Below are 17,524 nucleotides of genomic sequence, written 5' to 3'. Positions count from 1 at the left end.
ATCAAAGCGAATTTCCCCATAAGAAATAATTGAAACTCCACAACCCAAAAAATTTAATACAAAATACTATGTGCTCCTTTTACTAAGGTGCACTAGGGCTTTAATGCCCGGAATAGCGCGCGTTACATGGTCGTGTGCTAGACCTTATTGCCAGCATTGAGCTGGCGTTAGTTCTAGAAGCGTAGTGTGCGGTGTAGCGCACGGTAATTTCCTGCGTGCGCTAAAAATGCTAGTGCACCTTAGTAAAAGGTATATGTACTTGTATTGCAAGACCTCGCTCATTTAGAACAGTCACTACACTCTTGCAGTGTCAGAGAGAGAAGAACCATCGGCTCAGTTGTGATGATGTAAAGCAGGGGTGCCCAACGCGTCGATCGCGATCGACCAGTAGCTCAGGAAGGCAACTCGAGTCGATCGCACTCGTGTTGCCGTCCTGATCTACGAGCCGATCAGCCTTCCTCTCCAGTGTTCTCCCTAGGGCCTTTTAGCTGGGCGGTCCGCCCAGCTGTCATCTGCTGCTGCTGAACATTAAAAAAAAACCCCAAAAAACTGGCTTGGAGATTTCAGCCCCTAGCGAACTTATGCTCCGGGCTCTAACGTGTGCGTGCAGGCTTCTCTTCTCTTCCCTCCGAAACCGGAAGTTATGTCCGGGGAGGGGGGGGGGGGAGAAGGGAAGCCGGCACGCACATGTTGAGAGCCCTGAAGCAAGCGTTCGCTACGGGCTAATGCGGGAGACAGGTTAGTGAAGCATTTGTTCTTGTTCCTGCCGGGTCCTGCCTACTTTCTGTTTCCGCAGAGGCAGGACCCGGCAGCATTTCCCCCAATAGGTTGATCACGATCTTGGGCTGATCAGCCTTCCTCTTCCCGACGGCAGAATTGACGTCGGGGAGAGGAATGCTGGTTGGCCGAAGCAGGGAGAGCTTGGGGCCTGTTATTGGTGGCGTTTGGGTCCTGGTCCCCGATGGTAATGGCAGTGGCTTGGGGGAGGGCAGGGAGAAAGAAAGAAAAAGGGCAGGCAGGGAGACAGAAGGAAAGAAGATAAACAGAAAAAAATGAAAAGGAGGCAGAGAGAAAGAAAGGGCAGGGAAGAGGAAGGAAAAGTTGGGGGGAAGGAATGAGGTCTGGAGGAGAAGAAGCATACAGGCTAAAAGAAGGGAAGAAAGATTGTATGCACAGTCAGAAGAAGAAAGTGCAACCAGAGACTCATGAAATCACCAGACAAGGTAGGGAAAATGATTTTATTTTAAATTTAGTGATCAAAATGTGTCTGAATTTATATCTGCTGTCTATATTTTACACTAAGGTCCCCTTTTACTAAACTGCAATAGAGGTTTTTAGCGCAGGGAGCCTATGAGTGTCGAGAGCAGCGCTGGGCATTCAGCGCAGTTCCCTGCGCTAAAAACTGCTATCGTGGTTTAGTAAAAAGGGAGGGGGTATATTTGTCTATTTTTGTATGGTTGTTACTGAGGTGATAGTGCTTAGAGTCATCTGCTTTGACCTCTTTGAAAAACCCTGGAATAGGAATGATGATTAACATTTTCTATGCATACAGTGTGCTTTGTGTTTTTTTTTAATTTTATTGTTGGTAGATCATTTTGACTTGGTCATTTAAAAAGTAGCTCGCAAGCCCAAAAAGTGTGGGCACCCCTGATGTAAAGCATGTATACTGTATGTACTTGTATTGCAAGACATTGCTTGTATATCAAGATAAAATTAAAAAAAAATGTTTTGCTTGTCTTTCAAAACACTTGCAACCCAAGGTTTTACTGTATATGAAAAAAAATTATTTCTAAAAATCCTAAACCAAAGAAATTTTAACAGATTGTAACAGATGGCTTGGAGTGGAGGCTAAAGGTTCATCATAATTCAAATTTATTTGTGTGAAGAATGGAATGACTGGATATAAGAGCAAGTGTATCTACCCCTCTCTTCCCCCCAAAATATAGAGGCCCCAGACCATTGGGGGGGCTTGATAATAGGGCTGAATGGAGCCCTTCCCCTGCCTTTAATGTTAGTGGCTCACACTTGGGAGATGGGGCAGATTATATCAGGAGCATTGTTTAGGGCAGGAATGAGGAAGTTCCCCATTTGGCTCAGCCAGTGGCTATTGTTTGGTTTTGGGCAGGAGTTTTTCTGAGTGGTTTCACTTCCCTGGAGTTGTTTCTGTTTGTCTGTGTGAGGTTTCAAATCCTGATCATGGCGGCCATGAGTTTTTGGCCTCAGTTTCATTTATTGTTGCATGACAAAGCAGACCCAGGTGAACTGTACACATCACTGTGCCACATGCCAAGGAATTTCACTTATTTCTTACCATTCCTCCCTCACCTTCCCTTAAACATAGGATTTAAGCTCCTCACAGGGGTCGTAGCATGTTTGAGACCTGCACAGCTCCTTACAATGCACACTGTCCCTTTGCTGACTTTTCACACTGTCACTCTACCGCCTACAACAGATATAAAGCTCCTACCATGAGTCTCTGGACAACACAGCTGCCTTAACACCAGCAACAGAACCACAAAAATGGTCATTTAACTGTTCTTCCTACTCACTCCCTTATATGATTTCAGCTACCAATTAGCTCACAGGTTCCAAACACCATAATGGATTATGTCACAAACTTTTTAATCATTAATTCTCCCATATTCCATCTTTGGGAGAAATGAAAATGGTTTTCCCAAGATACATAGGGGAATTTTGGGCAATTGATAAAGGCTGGGGATGATATTCCTTATAGAAACATGGAAAAGTCCTCTCAGGACAAATAGGGATTCCACACCAGCTTATACAGTGAAGGCCTTATGTCCTTTACAGCACATGTGTCAAACACAAGGCCCGCGGGCTGAATCCGGCCCACCTGGCCATTTTATGTGGCCTGCGGCAGTGCTCCTGAAATTCCCCTTCTCACAGCCCAGCATGTCTCCCTCCTGATGTCGCCATCATGCAGAAAAATCTGCCAGCCTTGACAACGATTCAGCAATGTTGTCCGTGGCTTCCCTTCCTGCTTTCGTCTGCTGTGGTCCACCCAGGCGGAAACAGGAAGATGCGCTTGATTGGAGACAGACCACAACAGATGGAAAGCGGGAAGGGGAGCCGCGGACAATGTTGCTGAATCACTGCCGAGGCCGGCAGATTTTTCAGCTTGACGGTGACATTAGATCGGCGTGGGAGAGAACACATGCTGGGCTGTGAGGTGAGAGGGACCGGCGTGGGAGGGAAGACATGCTGGGCTGTGAAGAGAGAGGGGCCGGCGCTGGAGGGAAGACATGCTGGGCTGTGAAGAGAGAGAGGGAGAGATGGATGAAGGGAGAGTGATTGGACCTGGGATGGTGTGGAGGAAAAGGGAAAGAGATACTTGTAGGGAGAACTGTTGGGAAGAAAAAGGGAGAAATGGTGGACCTGAGGGGAGGGAGGGAAGCATGCAGACAGGGGGAGAGATGGGATGGAGGGGCAGTTAGGAAGAGAAATGGAGAGAAGTTGGATTTGGGGATGGAAGGGAGGGAGAAATGTTAGGCCTGGGGGTGGAAGGGAGAGAGAGATGCAGCATCTCTTTTTTTTCCTTCCATCTCATTGTTCAGCATCAAGGAGGGAAGGAAGAAGAACACCAGAAAAGAGAGGGAGCAAAAGGTTGGACCAAGGGGATAGAGGAGGAGAGATGTGGTAATGGGGATTAGATAGAAGGAAATAGGAGGCTGGGAAAGGAGTGAGCTAGGGACTGAGAGGAGATAGAGAATTAAGAGATAGGTGAAAATTTTAAAAGAAGGGTGCAAAAGAGGAAAAGATTTGAGTGGACAGAGGCAAAAAAGAAAAGAAAAAGTTAAGAAAGCTGAATGGGAAAAATCAATATGTTGGAGACAGGCATAAGGAGGGAATGGAACAAGAGAGAAGAGGATAAAAAATGGACATCAGACACTGGAAAGAAAATTAGTAGAAGATAGACAAAAATCAGAAAGAAACTGGGAACAAGATGATGGAAAGGCAAAACGACTAGACAACAAAAGGTAGAAAAAATCATTTTATTTTGTGATTACAATATGTCAGATTTGAAATGTGTATCCTGTCAGAGCTGGTGTTCGACAGCAAGCGTGAACTAGAACCTATAAAAGAGAGGAAAAGTCTTTTCTTATTTATTTTGTTTATACCACACAGCCGGCGTGGGGTTGGAGAGGTTGTATCTCTATACTTCTCCTAAGACTAAGCATCTTAATAAAAAATTTGGCCTGCGACTTAGCCTGTGTTTTAGATTTCGGCCCCTTATTTGATTTGAGTTTAACGCTCCTGCTTTACAGCATGAAAAGGGGTTCCCAGGACATACAGAGCAATCTTTTACCTCTTCATAAAGGAGAAGAGAGAAAGAAAGAAAACAGCTAGTACCCAAACATTTTTACTACAATATAGCAGCAATTTTTTTCTTTGACGAGAGAATTTGTGTTATTTCATACTTTGGCTTTGACATTGCATTTCACTTCTTATAGGCATGGCGTTAACCTCCTTGATGCTGATACTTAGGAATTATTGCTTAATTACAAATCACAGTCATTCTTCGGTCTTATGTATTTGCATTGCTAATTGCCAAGAGCTTTCCTACGCTCGTTGAGGGGGTTTTCATCAGTCAAAAGTAGAGATTCCAAACTTACTTTCAGGTCATCAAGGTTGGATGGTAGAGGGTCTGGTTTAAGGGACGCCATACAGCTTTGTCCTGAGTAAGTGGTCTTCACAGGGGACAAAGAAGGGCTGCTGCTGATCATGGAAGATGAAGAGTTAGAACTCTTGATAGCTTGGCCACATGGCTGCCTGGAAAATGCAGAAAGATGACAATTTATGCTGTGACCTGGCACCATTCATTATTCTTTTAGTTCACTGTTGGAAAGGGTCTGGAGCTTGTGGCAATTTCCAGACTGATGAGTGCTACATGGCAACATTAAAATCTTTTAACATCAAAGACAAAATGAGTCATTTGGCCCTATGAATCATGCTATACACTGCACATAGTTCAAGACTGAAAGCTCCTATGACGAAAATTTAATGAAAGGAAGAGGGATATTAAAATACATTAGAGACTGGGAGTTCTTAGAAGGAAGGGTAGGAAATATGTTCTACTTGAAAAGTAGAAGCCTTATTGTAGTGAAGCCTCTAGTGAGCTGAGGCACAAGATAGAAATAGCAAAGGAAAGATGATTGGCACAGTAGTACTGATAGGTGAGGACAGTTTTGGATAAGGCTTATCCTAAAATCCTTAACCAGTAGGGGAAGCTGAAGTTGCCCAGACTCATTTTCTGAGGACAGACTAGAGCAGGGTAAAAATAAGGTACAATTTGATTGGGGGGTGGGGGAGAGGAAATTTCATAATTCTGGGAATTCTTTCACTGCAGCTTGTTTCTATAGACTAAGGAGCCTTGTACAGTCAGTAATCTCACTTACAATTTCAGAGATGTGGTGGAGGGGCAGACAACAATTGTTCTTACAAGGTTGTGCAGTAGAGGAGAACCTGTACCTGATGGTTTCCTAATGACAATTATTGGGAAGCAGTAAGGATAGCGTCTTGCTTGATGGTTTTTTGTTTTTTGCACAAAATTGTTTAAGAATGACTAAGAGGAGAAATATACATGATTAATTTGGATTTAGCTCATGCCTTTTTCAGTAGTAGCTCAAGGTGAGTTACATAAGTTATTTCTGTGCCCTGGTGGACTTACAATTTAATTGTTGTATCTGAAGCAATGGGGGGTTATGTAACTTGTCCAAGATCACAAGGACCCACAGTGGGATTTCTCTGGATGTCAGCCCAGTGCTCTAGCCACTAGGCTACTCTTCCACTCCAGATAGACAGTAGTAAGAGAAAAGTTTTGTGGGATGAGTAATTAACAAAAAGGTGATAGACCAAGCAAGATGGTTTTCTGATGAGTGTAGAATGGGAAGAAGCAAAGAGAGATGCTGTACAAAGGAGGATAGACAGAATAAAAATACAGTCAATTTAAACCGATTAGAATACGTTTCATATGTAATTTATAACTATCTGATGAAACACATAATTGCCTTAATTTAACTTTTTAAATATTTCAGCACAAACATCATGCGAATCACATTGACTGATGAAGCGATAGGACCCCGTGTAAAAAGCTGGTTGAGGAAATGAGCAACATTCACATCCCTGACCTGCCCCCAGAGTTGTTTCCCACACAAATGAACTCTACTTAAAATACTGTGATAAAGATCTGCTCCTAGGGGTTTTCTCCATGCTGAACTGCTCAAAATGACCCACAGTGAAATGTGGTTTGGATTTCAGATGTTATGAAAAGAAAAGATTTCAACAACGGGGAACTATAAAAAGCTATTTGCCCTTCTCTGAGCACATTAAAACCAAGTGTTGAGTGGATAGGGACATTTTTAAAAAATATTTTTGCTGCAGTAACATTCAGGATGGCATAGTCTTTATTAGATGAATGGATATTTCTATGGAATCTTTCTGAGTTTATTTTGAGTTAAGTTTCAAGTTTCAAGTTTTCAAGTTTATTTAAATTTGATAAATCGCTTATTACATACTAAGCGAGTAACATTGAAAAAGTATAGTATACAACATTAAAATATATAGTATACAACAATAAAAGGGGGGTAAACAGCAAACTGACAATACAGATGAACTAGGATACTTTAGGAAAGAACAAGGGAGGGCAAAAGTTATAATGAGCATACTGTATTTGCTGCCATTATGTAACTGTTAATAGTCAGCTATCAAGGTCTTGAGCTTGCAGTCAAAGTGAGTGCATTTAGGGGTCCTTTAATTGAGGTGCGCTAACCGATTTAGCACATGCTAAGATGCCCATAGGAATATAATGGATGTCTTAGCATTTAGCACGCACTAATCTTTAGCATGCACTAAGTTGGTTAGCGCACCTTAATGAAAGGACCCCTTAATGCAAGATAATGTCAACCCAACATGTGATCAGGAGTTATTAACTCTAAAATCAAAATATGGTTTTATGGTTATATGCATCCAATGAGAAAAGAGCAAATGTTTTTAAATATGAAAAACTATACTGTATGCCTTTATTCTTTCCTCAGCCAAAATGCAGTTCTCTCGCCTCTAACATTCATTGAGATTCCCTAGTTCTAGATTGTCCTTCACACCCCCATAAGCAAACCTATAGACACAGATACACCTACCCATAGAGATTTTCATACATTCCTATATTCAAAATAATAATAATAATAATAATAATTTATTTTTATATACCGCCATACCCGAAAGTTCTAGGCGGGTCACAACAGTTAAGGATAGAACAAACAATGCATTTTATTTAAGACTAGCTGATGCCCCGGCGTTGCACGGGTATTTAATTATAGCAATAACACTGTAAATGGATTCAAATAAAGATACTTTATAGTGGTGAATGAAATTATTTTTTAACAGCTTTATAAAAAGTACAATATTCAAATTATAATGTGAAATATTTGACAAAATGAATACAATACAACTAACACAAAACTTGATTATAAACAACATTTTTAGTTTCTCCTCCAGGAGCAAGAACATATAAATTCTTGGGTGAACCCACCCTTGAGCAAGCAACATAGAGTTGTCCATGGGAAAAACAGGGGGATCTTAAATCCACTCCACAGTATGTAATAGTCTGTCCCTGTGATTTGTTGATTGTGATAGAGAATGCAAGTCTCACCGGAATTTGCAATCTCTTAAACTGAAAAGGAAGTTTCAGTATTGATTTAAACAACTCAATATGTGGAAACTCAGGTTGAAAAGAAACTCTATGCAGTTTTTCCCCGGTTCAGAATGGAACCTGTGTGCCTAGTTCAGCATATGTGAGTACTCATGTAATGTAATAACATTATGAACTGGGGTGCATGAAGGAAACAGTTACAAACACAGTTAGAACATACAAACTCTATATGTATGGTGTCCGTGGTAGAATAGAAATGATGTCCCTAGTGGTTATAGTGTCATAGAAAGTGTTTTATAGTTGGAATTACTGTGAGAATGGCAGCTTTTTACATCCTTTCCATTGACATGAATGGGTGAAATATGATTTTCTGTTTGTAGCTCCGCCCACATGTGCAGGTGGGCCGTGAGACCCCCAGAACATATCACCCCAGGTAGTGAGGGATCTGCATACCAAGTTTCGGTCAAATCGGTCAAGCCGTTTTTGAATAACTGTGAGAATGGCAGCTTTTTACATTTTTTCCATTGACATGAATGGGTGAAATCTGATTTTATGTTTGTAGCTCCGCCCACGTGTGCAGGTGAGCCGCGAGACCCCCAGAACATATCACCCCAGGTAGTTGGAATTACTGTGAGAATGGCAGCTTTTTACATTTTTTCCATTGACATGAATGGGTGAAATATGATTTTCTGTTTGTAGCTCCGCCCACGTGTGCAGGTGGGCCATGAAACCCCCAGAACATATCACCCCAAGTAGTGAGGGATCTGCATACCAAGTTTCATTCAAATCGGTCAAGCCATTTTTGATTTACTGTGAGAATGGCAGCTTTTTACATTTTTTCCATTGACATGAATGGGTGAAATCTGATGTTCTGTTTGTAGCTCCGCCCACATGTGCAGGTGGGCCGCGAGACCCCCAGAACATATCACCCCAGATAGTTGGAATTACTGTGAGAATGGCAGCTTTTTACATTTTTTCCATTGACATGAATGGGTGAAATATAATTTTCTGTTTGTAGCTCCGCCCATGTGTGCAGGTGGGCCGCGATACCCCCAGAACATATCACCCCAGGTAGTGAGGGATCTGCATACCAAGTTTCGTTCAAATCGGGCAAGCCGTTTTTGCGTTGGCAGCTTTTTACATTTTTTCCATTGACATGAATGGGTGAAATCTGATTTTATGTTTGTAGCTCCGCCCACATGTGCAGGTGGGCTGCGAGACCCCCAGAACATATCACCCCAGGTACTGAGGGATCTGCATACCAAGTTTCGTTCAAATCGGGCAAGCCGTTTTTGCGTTGGCAGCTTTTTACATTTTTTCCATTGATATGAATGGGTGAAATCTGATTTTCTGTTTGTAGCTCCGCGCACGTGTTCAGATGGGCCGCGAGACCCCCAGAACATATCACCCCAGGTAGTGAGGGATCAGCATACCAAGTTTCGTTCAAATCGGGCAAGCCGTTTTTGCGTTGGCAGCTTTTTACATTTTACCATTGACATGAATGGGTGAAATCTGATTTTCAGTTTGTAGCTCCGCCCACATGTGCAGGTGGGCCGCGAGACCCCCAGAACATATCACCTCAGGTAGTGAGGGATCTGCATACCAAGTTTCGTTTAAATCGGTCAAGCCGTTTTAGATTTACTGTGAGAATGGCAGCTCTTTACATTTTTTCCATTGACATGAATGGGTGAAATCTGATTTTCTGTTTGTAGCTCCGCCCACGTGTGCAGGTGGGCCGCGAGACCCCCAGAACATATCATTCCAGGTAGTGAGGGATCTGCATACCAAGTTTCGTTCAAATCGGTCAAGCCGTTTATGCGTGATCGCGGCACATACACACATACACACACACATACACACCTCCGATTTTATATATATAGATTTGACGAGTTATATGCATACAATGGGGAGAAATACATACCAAATAAAAGATAAAAGCAATTTAAAAATGAAATAGAGAAAGTTAAAATAATAAAAAGCGTTAAAAACCCAATCTATTGAATAATTGAGTTTTTATCTGTTTTCTAAAATCTAGATAAGAAGAGGCTTCTAACACAGTATTGGCAAGCCATGAATTCAGTTTGGCCGCCTGAAAAAAAAAGGTTCTTTCAAGGAACCTTTTATAATGACATGATTTTATTGAGGGATATGGAAACAAATGTATTCTTCAAGAACTCTTGTTAGTGGAATTCAACTAGTAAGCCATCCATAGTTCAATAACCAGTGGAAGAATAGCTTAGTGGTTAGAGCAGCTATCTCCTCGTTCTAAGGTTGTGAGTTCAATTCCCACAACAGCTACTTGCGACTCTGGACAAGTCACTTTACACTCCATTACCCCCAAAACAAAATAAGTACCTGTGTAAAGCATTTTGATTGTGTAAATCATACAGAAAAAGAAATATACAATCCCATCTCTTTTACCTATAGTACCGTAGACCAACAAACCTACACATGCAGAGCTATATTTAAACTCACAGATACATGTATATGAAATACATATCTATACAAAGGGATGGATTTTCCAAAGGCATTCATAGGTCACGTGACACACCATCAGGTAGAAGTGGCTTTAAAAAAAAATGAACATTCATGATTTAGATTTGCATGTAACTGAGGCAGTGCATATTCATTGTGGATATCCTGAAAACCCAGTGGGACTAACTGTGCCTTGAGGACTGGGTTAGACCTTTTGAAAATCCACCATAACTTTTATCTCCAAAAGCACCCTAATTGCTATACCCAAACCTATATTTTATTTATTTATATACCACTTATAGCTTAAGTCAGGGGTCTCAAAGTCTCTCCTTGAGGGCCGCAATCCAGTCGGGTTTTCAGGATTTCCCCAATGAATATGCATGAGATCTATGTGCATGCACTGCTTTCAATGAATATTCATTGGGGATATCCTGAAAACCCGACTGGATTGCGGCCCTCAAGGAGGGACTTTGAGATCCCTGGCCTAAGTGGTTTACATTCAGGTACTCAAGCATTTTCCCTATCTGTTCCAGTGGCTCACACTCTATGGTACCTGGGGCAATGGGGGATTAAGTGACTTGCCCAGGGTCCCAAGGCTTTGAACCCACAACCTCAGGGTGCTGAGGCTATAGCTCTAACCCAGGGGTCTCAAAGTCCCTCCTTGAGGGCCGCAATCCAGTCGGGTTTTCAGGATTTCCCCAATGAATATGCATGAGATCTATGTGCATGCACTGCTTTCAATGAATATTCATTGGGGAAATCCTGAAAACCCGACTGGATTGCGGCTCTCAAGGAGGGACTTTGAGATCCCTGCTCTAACCACTGCACCACACACTCCCTATATGTTGTTCAGTTGACTTTTGATAACTTGTTAGTTTAGAAAACTTTTACTGTGAATATTTGTTATTTTCCCTGGAAATGCCTAGGTCTTAAGTTTTAATTTACAAGTTGCATTGAACCAGTAAATGGCATATATGGGATATAAAAATATAGGACCCCTTTTATTAAACTGTGCAGCCAAGTGCTGCATGGCAAATGCTCCGATGCCAATTCAATTCCTATAGGTAGCATTAGTATTAGTAGTCTCAGTCACTTTTCTAACTAGCAAGAAATTGCTTTATTTTAAAAGACTTTCAATCAGATCCTAGGAAATGCATAGTTTTGAAAAGAACCAAAGATTCCAGCTGAACGCTAGGAGGAGAGAGATTCAGTCACAGGAATCTGTGTGAAAATGGCAGGAATGAATCTTACTCACAGGAAAAGACAACAAAGCAAAACTGATTATTTAAGACATCACCTCCAGGTGGCAAACAGAAGAGTTTTATATTTTGTATGCTTTTAATTTGATGCCCCTGTACAGGTCGATGGTGAGGCCTCACTTGGAGTATTGTGTTCAGTTTTGGAAACCGTATCTGGCACAGGAAATAAAAAGACTTGAATCGGTCCAGAGGAAGGCGATGAAAATGGTAGGAGGTTTGTGCCAGAAGATGTATGAGGAGAGAATGGAAGCCCTGAATATGTACACTCTAAAGCAGGGGTGTCAAAGTCCCTCCTCGAGGGCCGTAATCCAGTCGGGTTTTCAGGATTTCCACAATGAATATGCATGAGATCTATTTGCATGCACTGTTTTCATTGTATGCTAATAGATCTCATGCATATTTAATGAAGAAATCCTGAAAACCCGACTGGTTTGTGGCCCTCAAGGAGGGACTTTGACACCCCTGCCCTAGAGAAAAGGAGGGACAAGGGAGATATGATTCATAGAAACATAGAAGATGACGGCAGAAAAGGGCTACAGCCCATCAAGTCTGCCCACTCTGCTTACCCACGTTCAAATACTTGAAAGGTATTAACGTAGAGTAAAATCTATTCCAGAGAAAGGAAAATGGTAAAACCAGAGGGCATAATTTGAGGTTGAGGGGTGGTAGGCTGAAGGGTAATGTTAGGAAATTCTTCTTTGCGGAGAGGGTGGTTGATGCATGGAATGTGCTCCCAAGGGAGGTGGTGGAGAAGAAAATGGTCCAAAGAAAAACAAGCTGCGGAAAACACAATGTTCTTGACTTTCCAGTATACAGCAGTTGTTCTGTGTACTAGTGTTCAGTGACTGACATTATTTAATGATTGTTCTTTCTAGATTTGGAATGTTTCTTCCATCATTTCACACATACATCATATATCATATTTCATCGGACCCTTGAGCAAGGCTTGTTAGCTGAAACACGGTCCGTGTCGGGTCCGCTTTACCCTTGTTTATGGTCTATGTGGACAAGGATTTATTTATTTGAAAACATTTTTGAAGAAATCCAAGAACATTGTGTTTTCTTTGGATTGCTCCTTTTCCTGTCGAACATTGGGTCTTCTTGCTCTGTTTTGTACTGTTGGAGAAGAAAACAAGTGTGGGATGAACACAGGGGATCTCTAAACGGAAAATAATGGGTATACATTGAAGGAACTAAGGCCAGCACTGATCAGTATATGGACATTCAGTTGAGGATGGGCTGGGGAAGGCTTCGATGGCTGGGATGGTTAAGATGGGCTGGAGTGAGCTTTGATGGAGACTACCGGGCAGGGCTCTGGGTTTCTGGCTCAGAAATATCTAAGAAAAAGGACCATTTAAATTAAATGATTAATTTATAAAGCATGTATGGTTGGGTAGACTGGATGGACTATTTAGGTCTTTATCTGCTGTCATTTACTATGTTACTGTGTGCTAAATTACATTGCTTTGGATAGCCAATGGCAAGGTAGTCTAGATTTTTTTTATTTTAAAATACAAAAATACACTATGACATTTATTTTAAAAGTTAGGAAAAACAGAGAAAATAGTCCTGGGACCAAAGCAAGTAGAAAAATAAAATGCACAGACAACAAAGGTACAAAAAACCATTTTATTCTTAATTTATTAATTGGAATATGCAGCTTTGGGAATTGTGCATCTCTTGATTTCTTGCATTTCAGGTTTTTTTCCTCTAGTACTGCTGAAAATGCAGAGTGAGTTCTTCAGGTTTCCAGATCATATTTTTGCCTTCATATCTATATTATTAATCTGTGGTCCCTTGTTTCATATTTGTTGAGGGTCTGTCTGTACTTTGTGTGGTGGAGTGCATTGGCGTGACAGCCTTGAAATTTTCCTGTTCTCTTTGTCAGCTGCATTTCTAGATTTGGAACGTTTCTTCCACCATTTCACACATACATCATATATCATCAGACCCTTGAGCAAGGCTTGTTAGCCGAAACACGGCCCATGTCAGGTCCGTTTTACCCTTGTATATGGTCTGTGTGGACAAGGATTTACACTTCTCCCTCCGTATTTGCGGTTTCAGCATTCGTGGTTTCAATTATTTGTGGTTTTTAATTTTCTGGCTCCTGCCCCCCCCCAATTACATCAACTTGCATAGAGAAATCGCTGATTCCAAGCGTTTACAGAGAAAATCATTGATTCTCAGCGCTTTCTTCACCGTGTTTTGCCACTCCTTCAGGAACAGGCCAGGTCTCCCACCATGTTATTCGCGGTTTCACCATATTCATGATGGTTTTTAATAGAAAACAGCAAATAACATATGAAAAAGTTATTCACGGGTCTGTTAATCCCTTATCACAGCGAATACGGAGAAGTGTATTAATTTGAAAACAGTCATAGGAGTTTGCTCCTTCATTCCTGCTGCTTTGCCTTTCCGCTATGGACTCTGACTAAGGGCATTGCAAGACTCTCCAATTTTAAACTCCTGCTCAGTGCTGGCAGCCAGAGCCAACAGAAGATGGGCAGAACAGTGGTATTGAAGAAGTAAACTCCTGTTTCTCTGCTGCTGATTTAAAGGTGCTGATGCTGAGAGTAGGGCAGAAAGAAGGGGCTGATGCTGGGGCTTGAGGTTGACACTGGAGCTTGGTGTAGGAGAAGAGGGTTGATGTAGGGGCTGGGAGACTGAAGAAGGGGGCTGTGGATCACAGAAGGGGTCTGATATTGGGTGATGGTGGACTGGTAGAAGGGGGATCTTATTAAGGCTGGAAAAAGGTCTATTGCTAAAGCTGGGAGAAGAGGGCTTAGAGCTAACACAGAGGCTAGGAATGGGAGAAAGGGCGGATTCTAATGGTTGGATATCGAAGAAGGGTTCTCTCTTCTCTTTTCCTACCTGCACTCTGAGCTTCTTCTCATCCTTTGCCTTCTCCTATCTTTTATTCCATCTCCTACATCGGTAGGGTTGCCAGATTTTCCAATAAGAAAATCCAGACCCCCTAGACCCGCACAGTTTCACCCATCCCTGCCCTCTAATGCCCTAATCCCGCCCTAGCCCCACCCCAGCCCTAGTGCTGGACCTGAGAGAAGGGGGCTGAGGACAGGGGGCTGACACAGAGACGGGGGCTTGCAGAGAGGCTTGTGAGGGAAGGAAGTTGGCATTAAAGGTGGGTCTGATTCTGAGACTGGAGGAGTGGGCTAGGGACCGATATATAGGGTTGCCAGATGTCTGGATTTCTCCAGACATGTCCTTCTTTTGAGGACATGTCTGGGGGGGTCCAGATGGCTTTTCAAAACCTGGCATTTTGTCTGGGTTTTGAAAATCTTCCTCAAATCATGTCGGGAAGGGAGGAAATCAACACAGGCAGCGGGGGGAGGGGCAGGGGCGGGGCTAGGGTGGGATTAGGCCATTAGAGGGCAGGGATGGGTGGAACAGGGTGGGTCTGGATTTTCTGATTAGAAAATCTGGCAACCCTACCGATGTAGGAACTGGAATAAAGGATGAGAAGAAGGTAAGAAGGTCAGAGTGCAGGTAGGAAAGGAGACGAGAGAGTGGACTAGAGGGAAGGAGTCAGAAGGAAAGAAGGAAGGACATAGTAAGAAGAGATCAGAATGGAAGAGGAGGGGTTTGAGGGTAGAAGACTGGGGAGATAGGGAAGGATGGAAAGAGAAAGGGTTGAATGATCTGGAAAGGGTGGAACAGGGTTGCGGGGTATTAGAAAGGAATAGATAAAAGGGACAGATCTGTAAAGGGAATGTGAAAATATGTAGCAAGTAAGAGAGAGAGAAAAAGAAAGGGGCTGGATGCCAGGAGGGGTTGAATGATACAAGACCAGTTGGGCTTCGGAATGGAATGAGACAGAGGATGATAAATGAGAGATAGGTAGGGGTGAGAGTGGAAAAAAGGAAAGTTCATAGGTAATTGAGATGAAAAGAGAGAAACTGAGGAGTAGAAGGTGAGAGAAAGAGAGAATGAGGGGTAAATCTAAGTGCTGAGTGGGGGTGGAATAGAGAAAAATGAAGAGGAATGATCAATGTTAGAGATATTTATAGAAATGGAAAGAAGACAAGGGGAGAAAGAGGAACTAAAAACAAGACCATATAAAAGAATTTAGATGAAAATGACACAAGAAAAGTCACATTGTGAGGCTGGGACCAAAGCAGATTGGTAATACAAAATGTCCAGGCAACAAATGAAATATATTTTATTTTCAACTAAGTGCCTGGAATATGTCAGCTTTTGAAATGTGCAACGCTTGTATTTACATAGTGCAGAAGGAAATGCATTTCTGTTTGTCTAATGCTGTGTTGCATTGAGACTTCTCGAGGTTCCTATTTCTAGGTAGTGGTTGCTTATTCTGAATTTGAGGCTCTATCTGTATTCTGCAGCAGCGATAGAAGTGAGCTATTCTGCTTGATTTTAGTTTCTGTGCGAGGATCTGTAGCAGCCTAATTTATTCTGTTTTCCATCAGAAAATATACAGTACTCCCCCGAAATTCGCAGGGGTTACGTTCTCGGAGTGAGCGCAAATGTTGAAAAAACGTGAATATCGGATGAGTACTGTAATTGTATATTATCAGTGCATGGAAGCAGGGCCGGATTTTCCTATAGGCTAACTAGGCTTTAGCCTAGGGCCTCAAGATCTGTGTCACATTTTTTATAGAGGTTAGTACCAATAACAACATGTTTCATTTAACATATTGATATATATCACAGTAATGATGTATTTTATTATCTCTCATGTAATTTACAAACTTAAAAATGGGAGGTGCAGGGCCTCATAAGTGGAATAGCCTAGGGCCTCTTTTCATCTAAATCCGGCCCTGCATGGAAGACAAAATGCACTCACCTAAAACCATGGTGCAGGAAGCGCTTGCAGTCGCCTGCTTGCCCCTCAGCTGTCTGTCAGGAAATAACAGGAGGAAAGCTGCGGCTAGTGACCTAAACCACACGCTCTCAGCATGTCCCCTTCTCCTCCTCTCTGGCTCCGGCCCCACCCTCTCACCTCATACGGGGCTCAGCTGTCATTCAGCCGCGTGGTTCTCCTTCTTTGCAAGCGCCGAGATCCCCTTCAGGATTGGTTGGCAGCGGAAGGGAGATGTGAACTTTCCGGCTATTAGCTACTCCGTGAGGTAAATTATGCATGGAGTGAGGGGAGGCAGAAGTGGGTTGGTGAGGGAAAATCCGCAAATTACTTAGTCCGCGAATTCAGAACTGCGAATTTGTGGGGGCCTACTGTTTTTGTTATTTTAAAGCTCTGTCTTCTTACAGAAAGGCTCAGTAGTGTAGCAAGGATAGGAGGCATCCAGGGTAGTGGAGTGGCCCCGCACCCGCCTCTCTGCCCCCCTGCTCCTTTCACACCCACCCCCTGCACTCTCCTTTCTGCCCCCCAGCTCCTTCTGTGGCCCCACGCCACACTCACGCCATCCTTTTCCGTCCCCATACCTCTCAATCTTCGCCAGCGCGAGCAGCTTCTCTGCCTGCTGCTCGCCCCGGCTTTTCCTCTAACATCATTTCCTGGCCAAGGGACCTGGAAGTGATTTCAGAGAGAGCCAGGCCTGCGCGAACAACAGGCTAGAGTAGTTGCTCACGCTGGCAAACATTTTAAAGAGGTACGGATATGTCCTCTTGTTAGAGGCGCCGTAAATGTAGGCCTGTAAAAGGCTGGCCTACATTTAAGGCATCTGTTAGGAAAAAAAGATGTGATATTCTAAAGCAGGGGTGTCAAAGTCCCTCCTTGAAGGCCACAATCCAGTCGGGTTTTCAGGATTTCCCCAATGAATATGCATGAGATCTATTTGCATGCACTGCTTTCATTGTATGCTAATGGATCTCATGCATATTCATTGGGGAAATCCTGAAAACCCGACTGGATTGCGGCCCTTGAGGAGGGACTTTGACACCCCTGCTCTAAAGGATGCAGATTCGTGATCGACATGCAATCGGCGGACGCTTCGTAGGCAGCCACCAAAATCATCTTTTAGAGAATCAGGCCCATAGTTACCTTTTCCCTATCCCAGGGGTAGGCAATTCCGGTCCTCATGAGCCGGAGCCAGGTCAGGTTTTCAGGATATCCACAATAAATATGCATGAGATAGATTTGCATCTCAAGGATGCAGTGCATGCAAATCCATCTCATACATAT

General features: G+C 42.8%; 1 protein-coding gene across 10 annotated transcripts in view; it reads right to left on the bottom strand.

The window, feature by feature from the left end:
- Positions 1 to 17,524, bottom strand: part of MYOCD (myocardin) — a 157,723-nt gene that overhangs the window by 21,140 nt on the left and 119,059 nt on the right. For all 10 annotated transcript variants that reach the window (XM_033962042.1, XM_033962039.1, XM_033962038.1 and 7 more), the window contains one exon: positions 4,635 to 4,791. In XM_033962042.1, coding sequence (XP_033817933.1) covers positions 4,635 to 4,791 — 157 coding nt within the window. The remainder of the gene's footprint in view (positions 1 to 4,634; positions 4,792 to 17,524) is intronic.

This window comes from Geotrypetes seraphini, chromosome 10 (genome assembly GCF_902459505.1).
Source record: "Geotrypetes seraphini chromosome 10, aGeoSer1.1, whole genome shotgun sequence".
NCBI lineage: Eukaryota > Metazoa > Chordata > Amphibia > Gymnophiona > Dermophiidae > Geotrypetes > Geotrypetes seraphini.
This window is presented reverse-complemented; position numbering and strand designations above follow the sequence as displayed.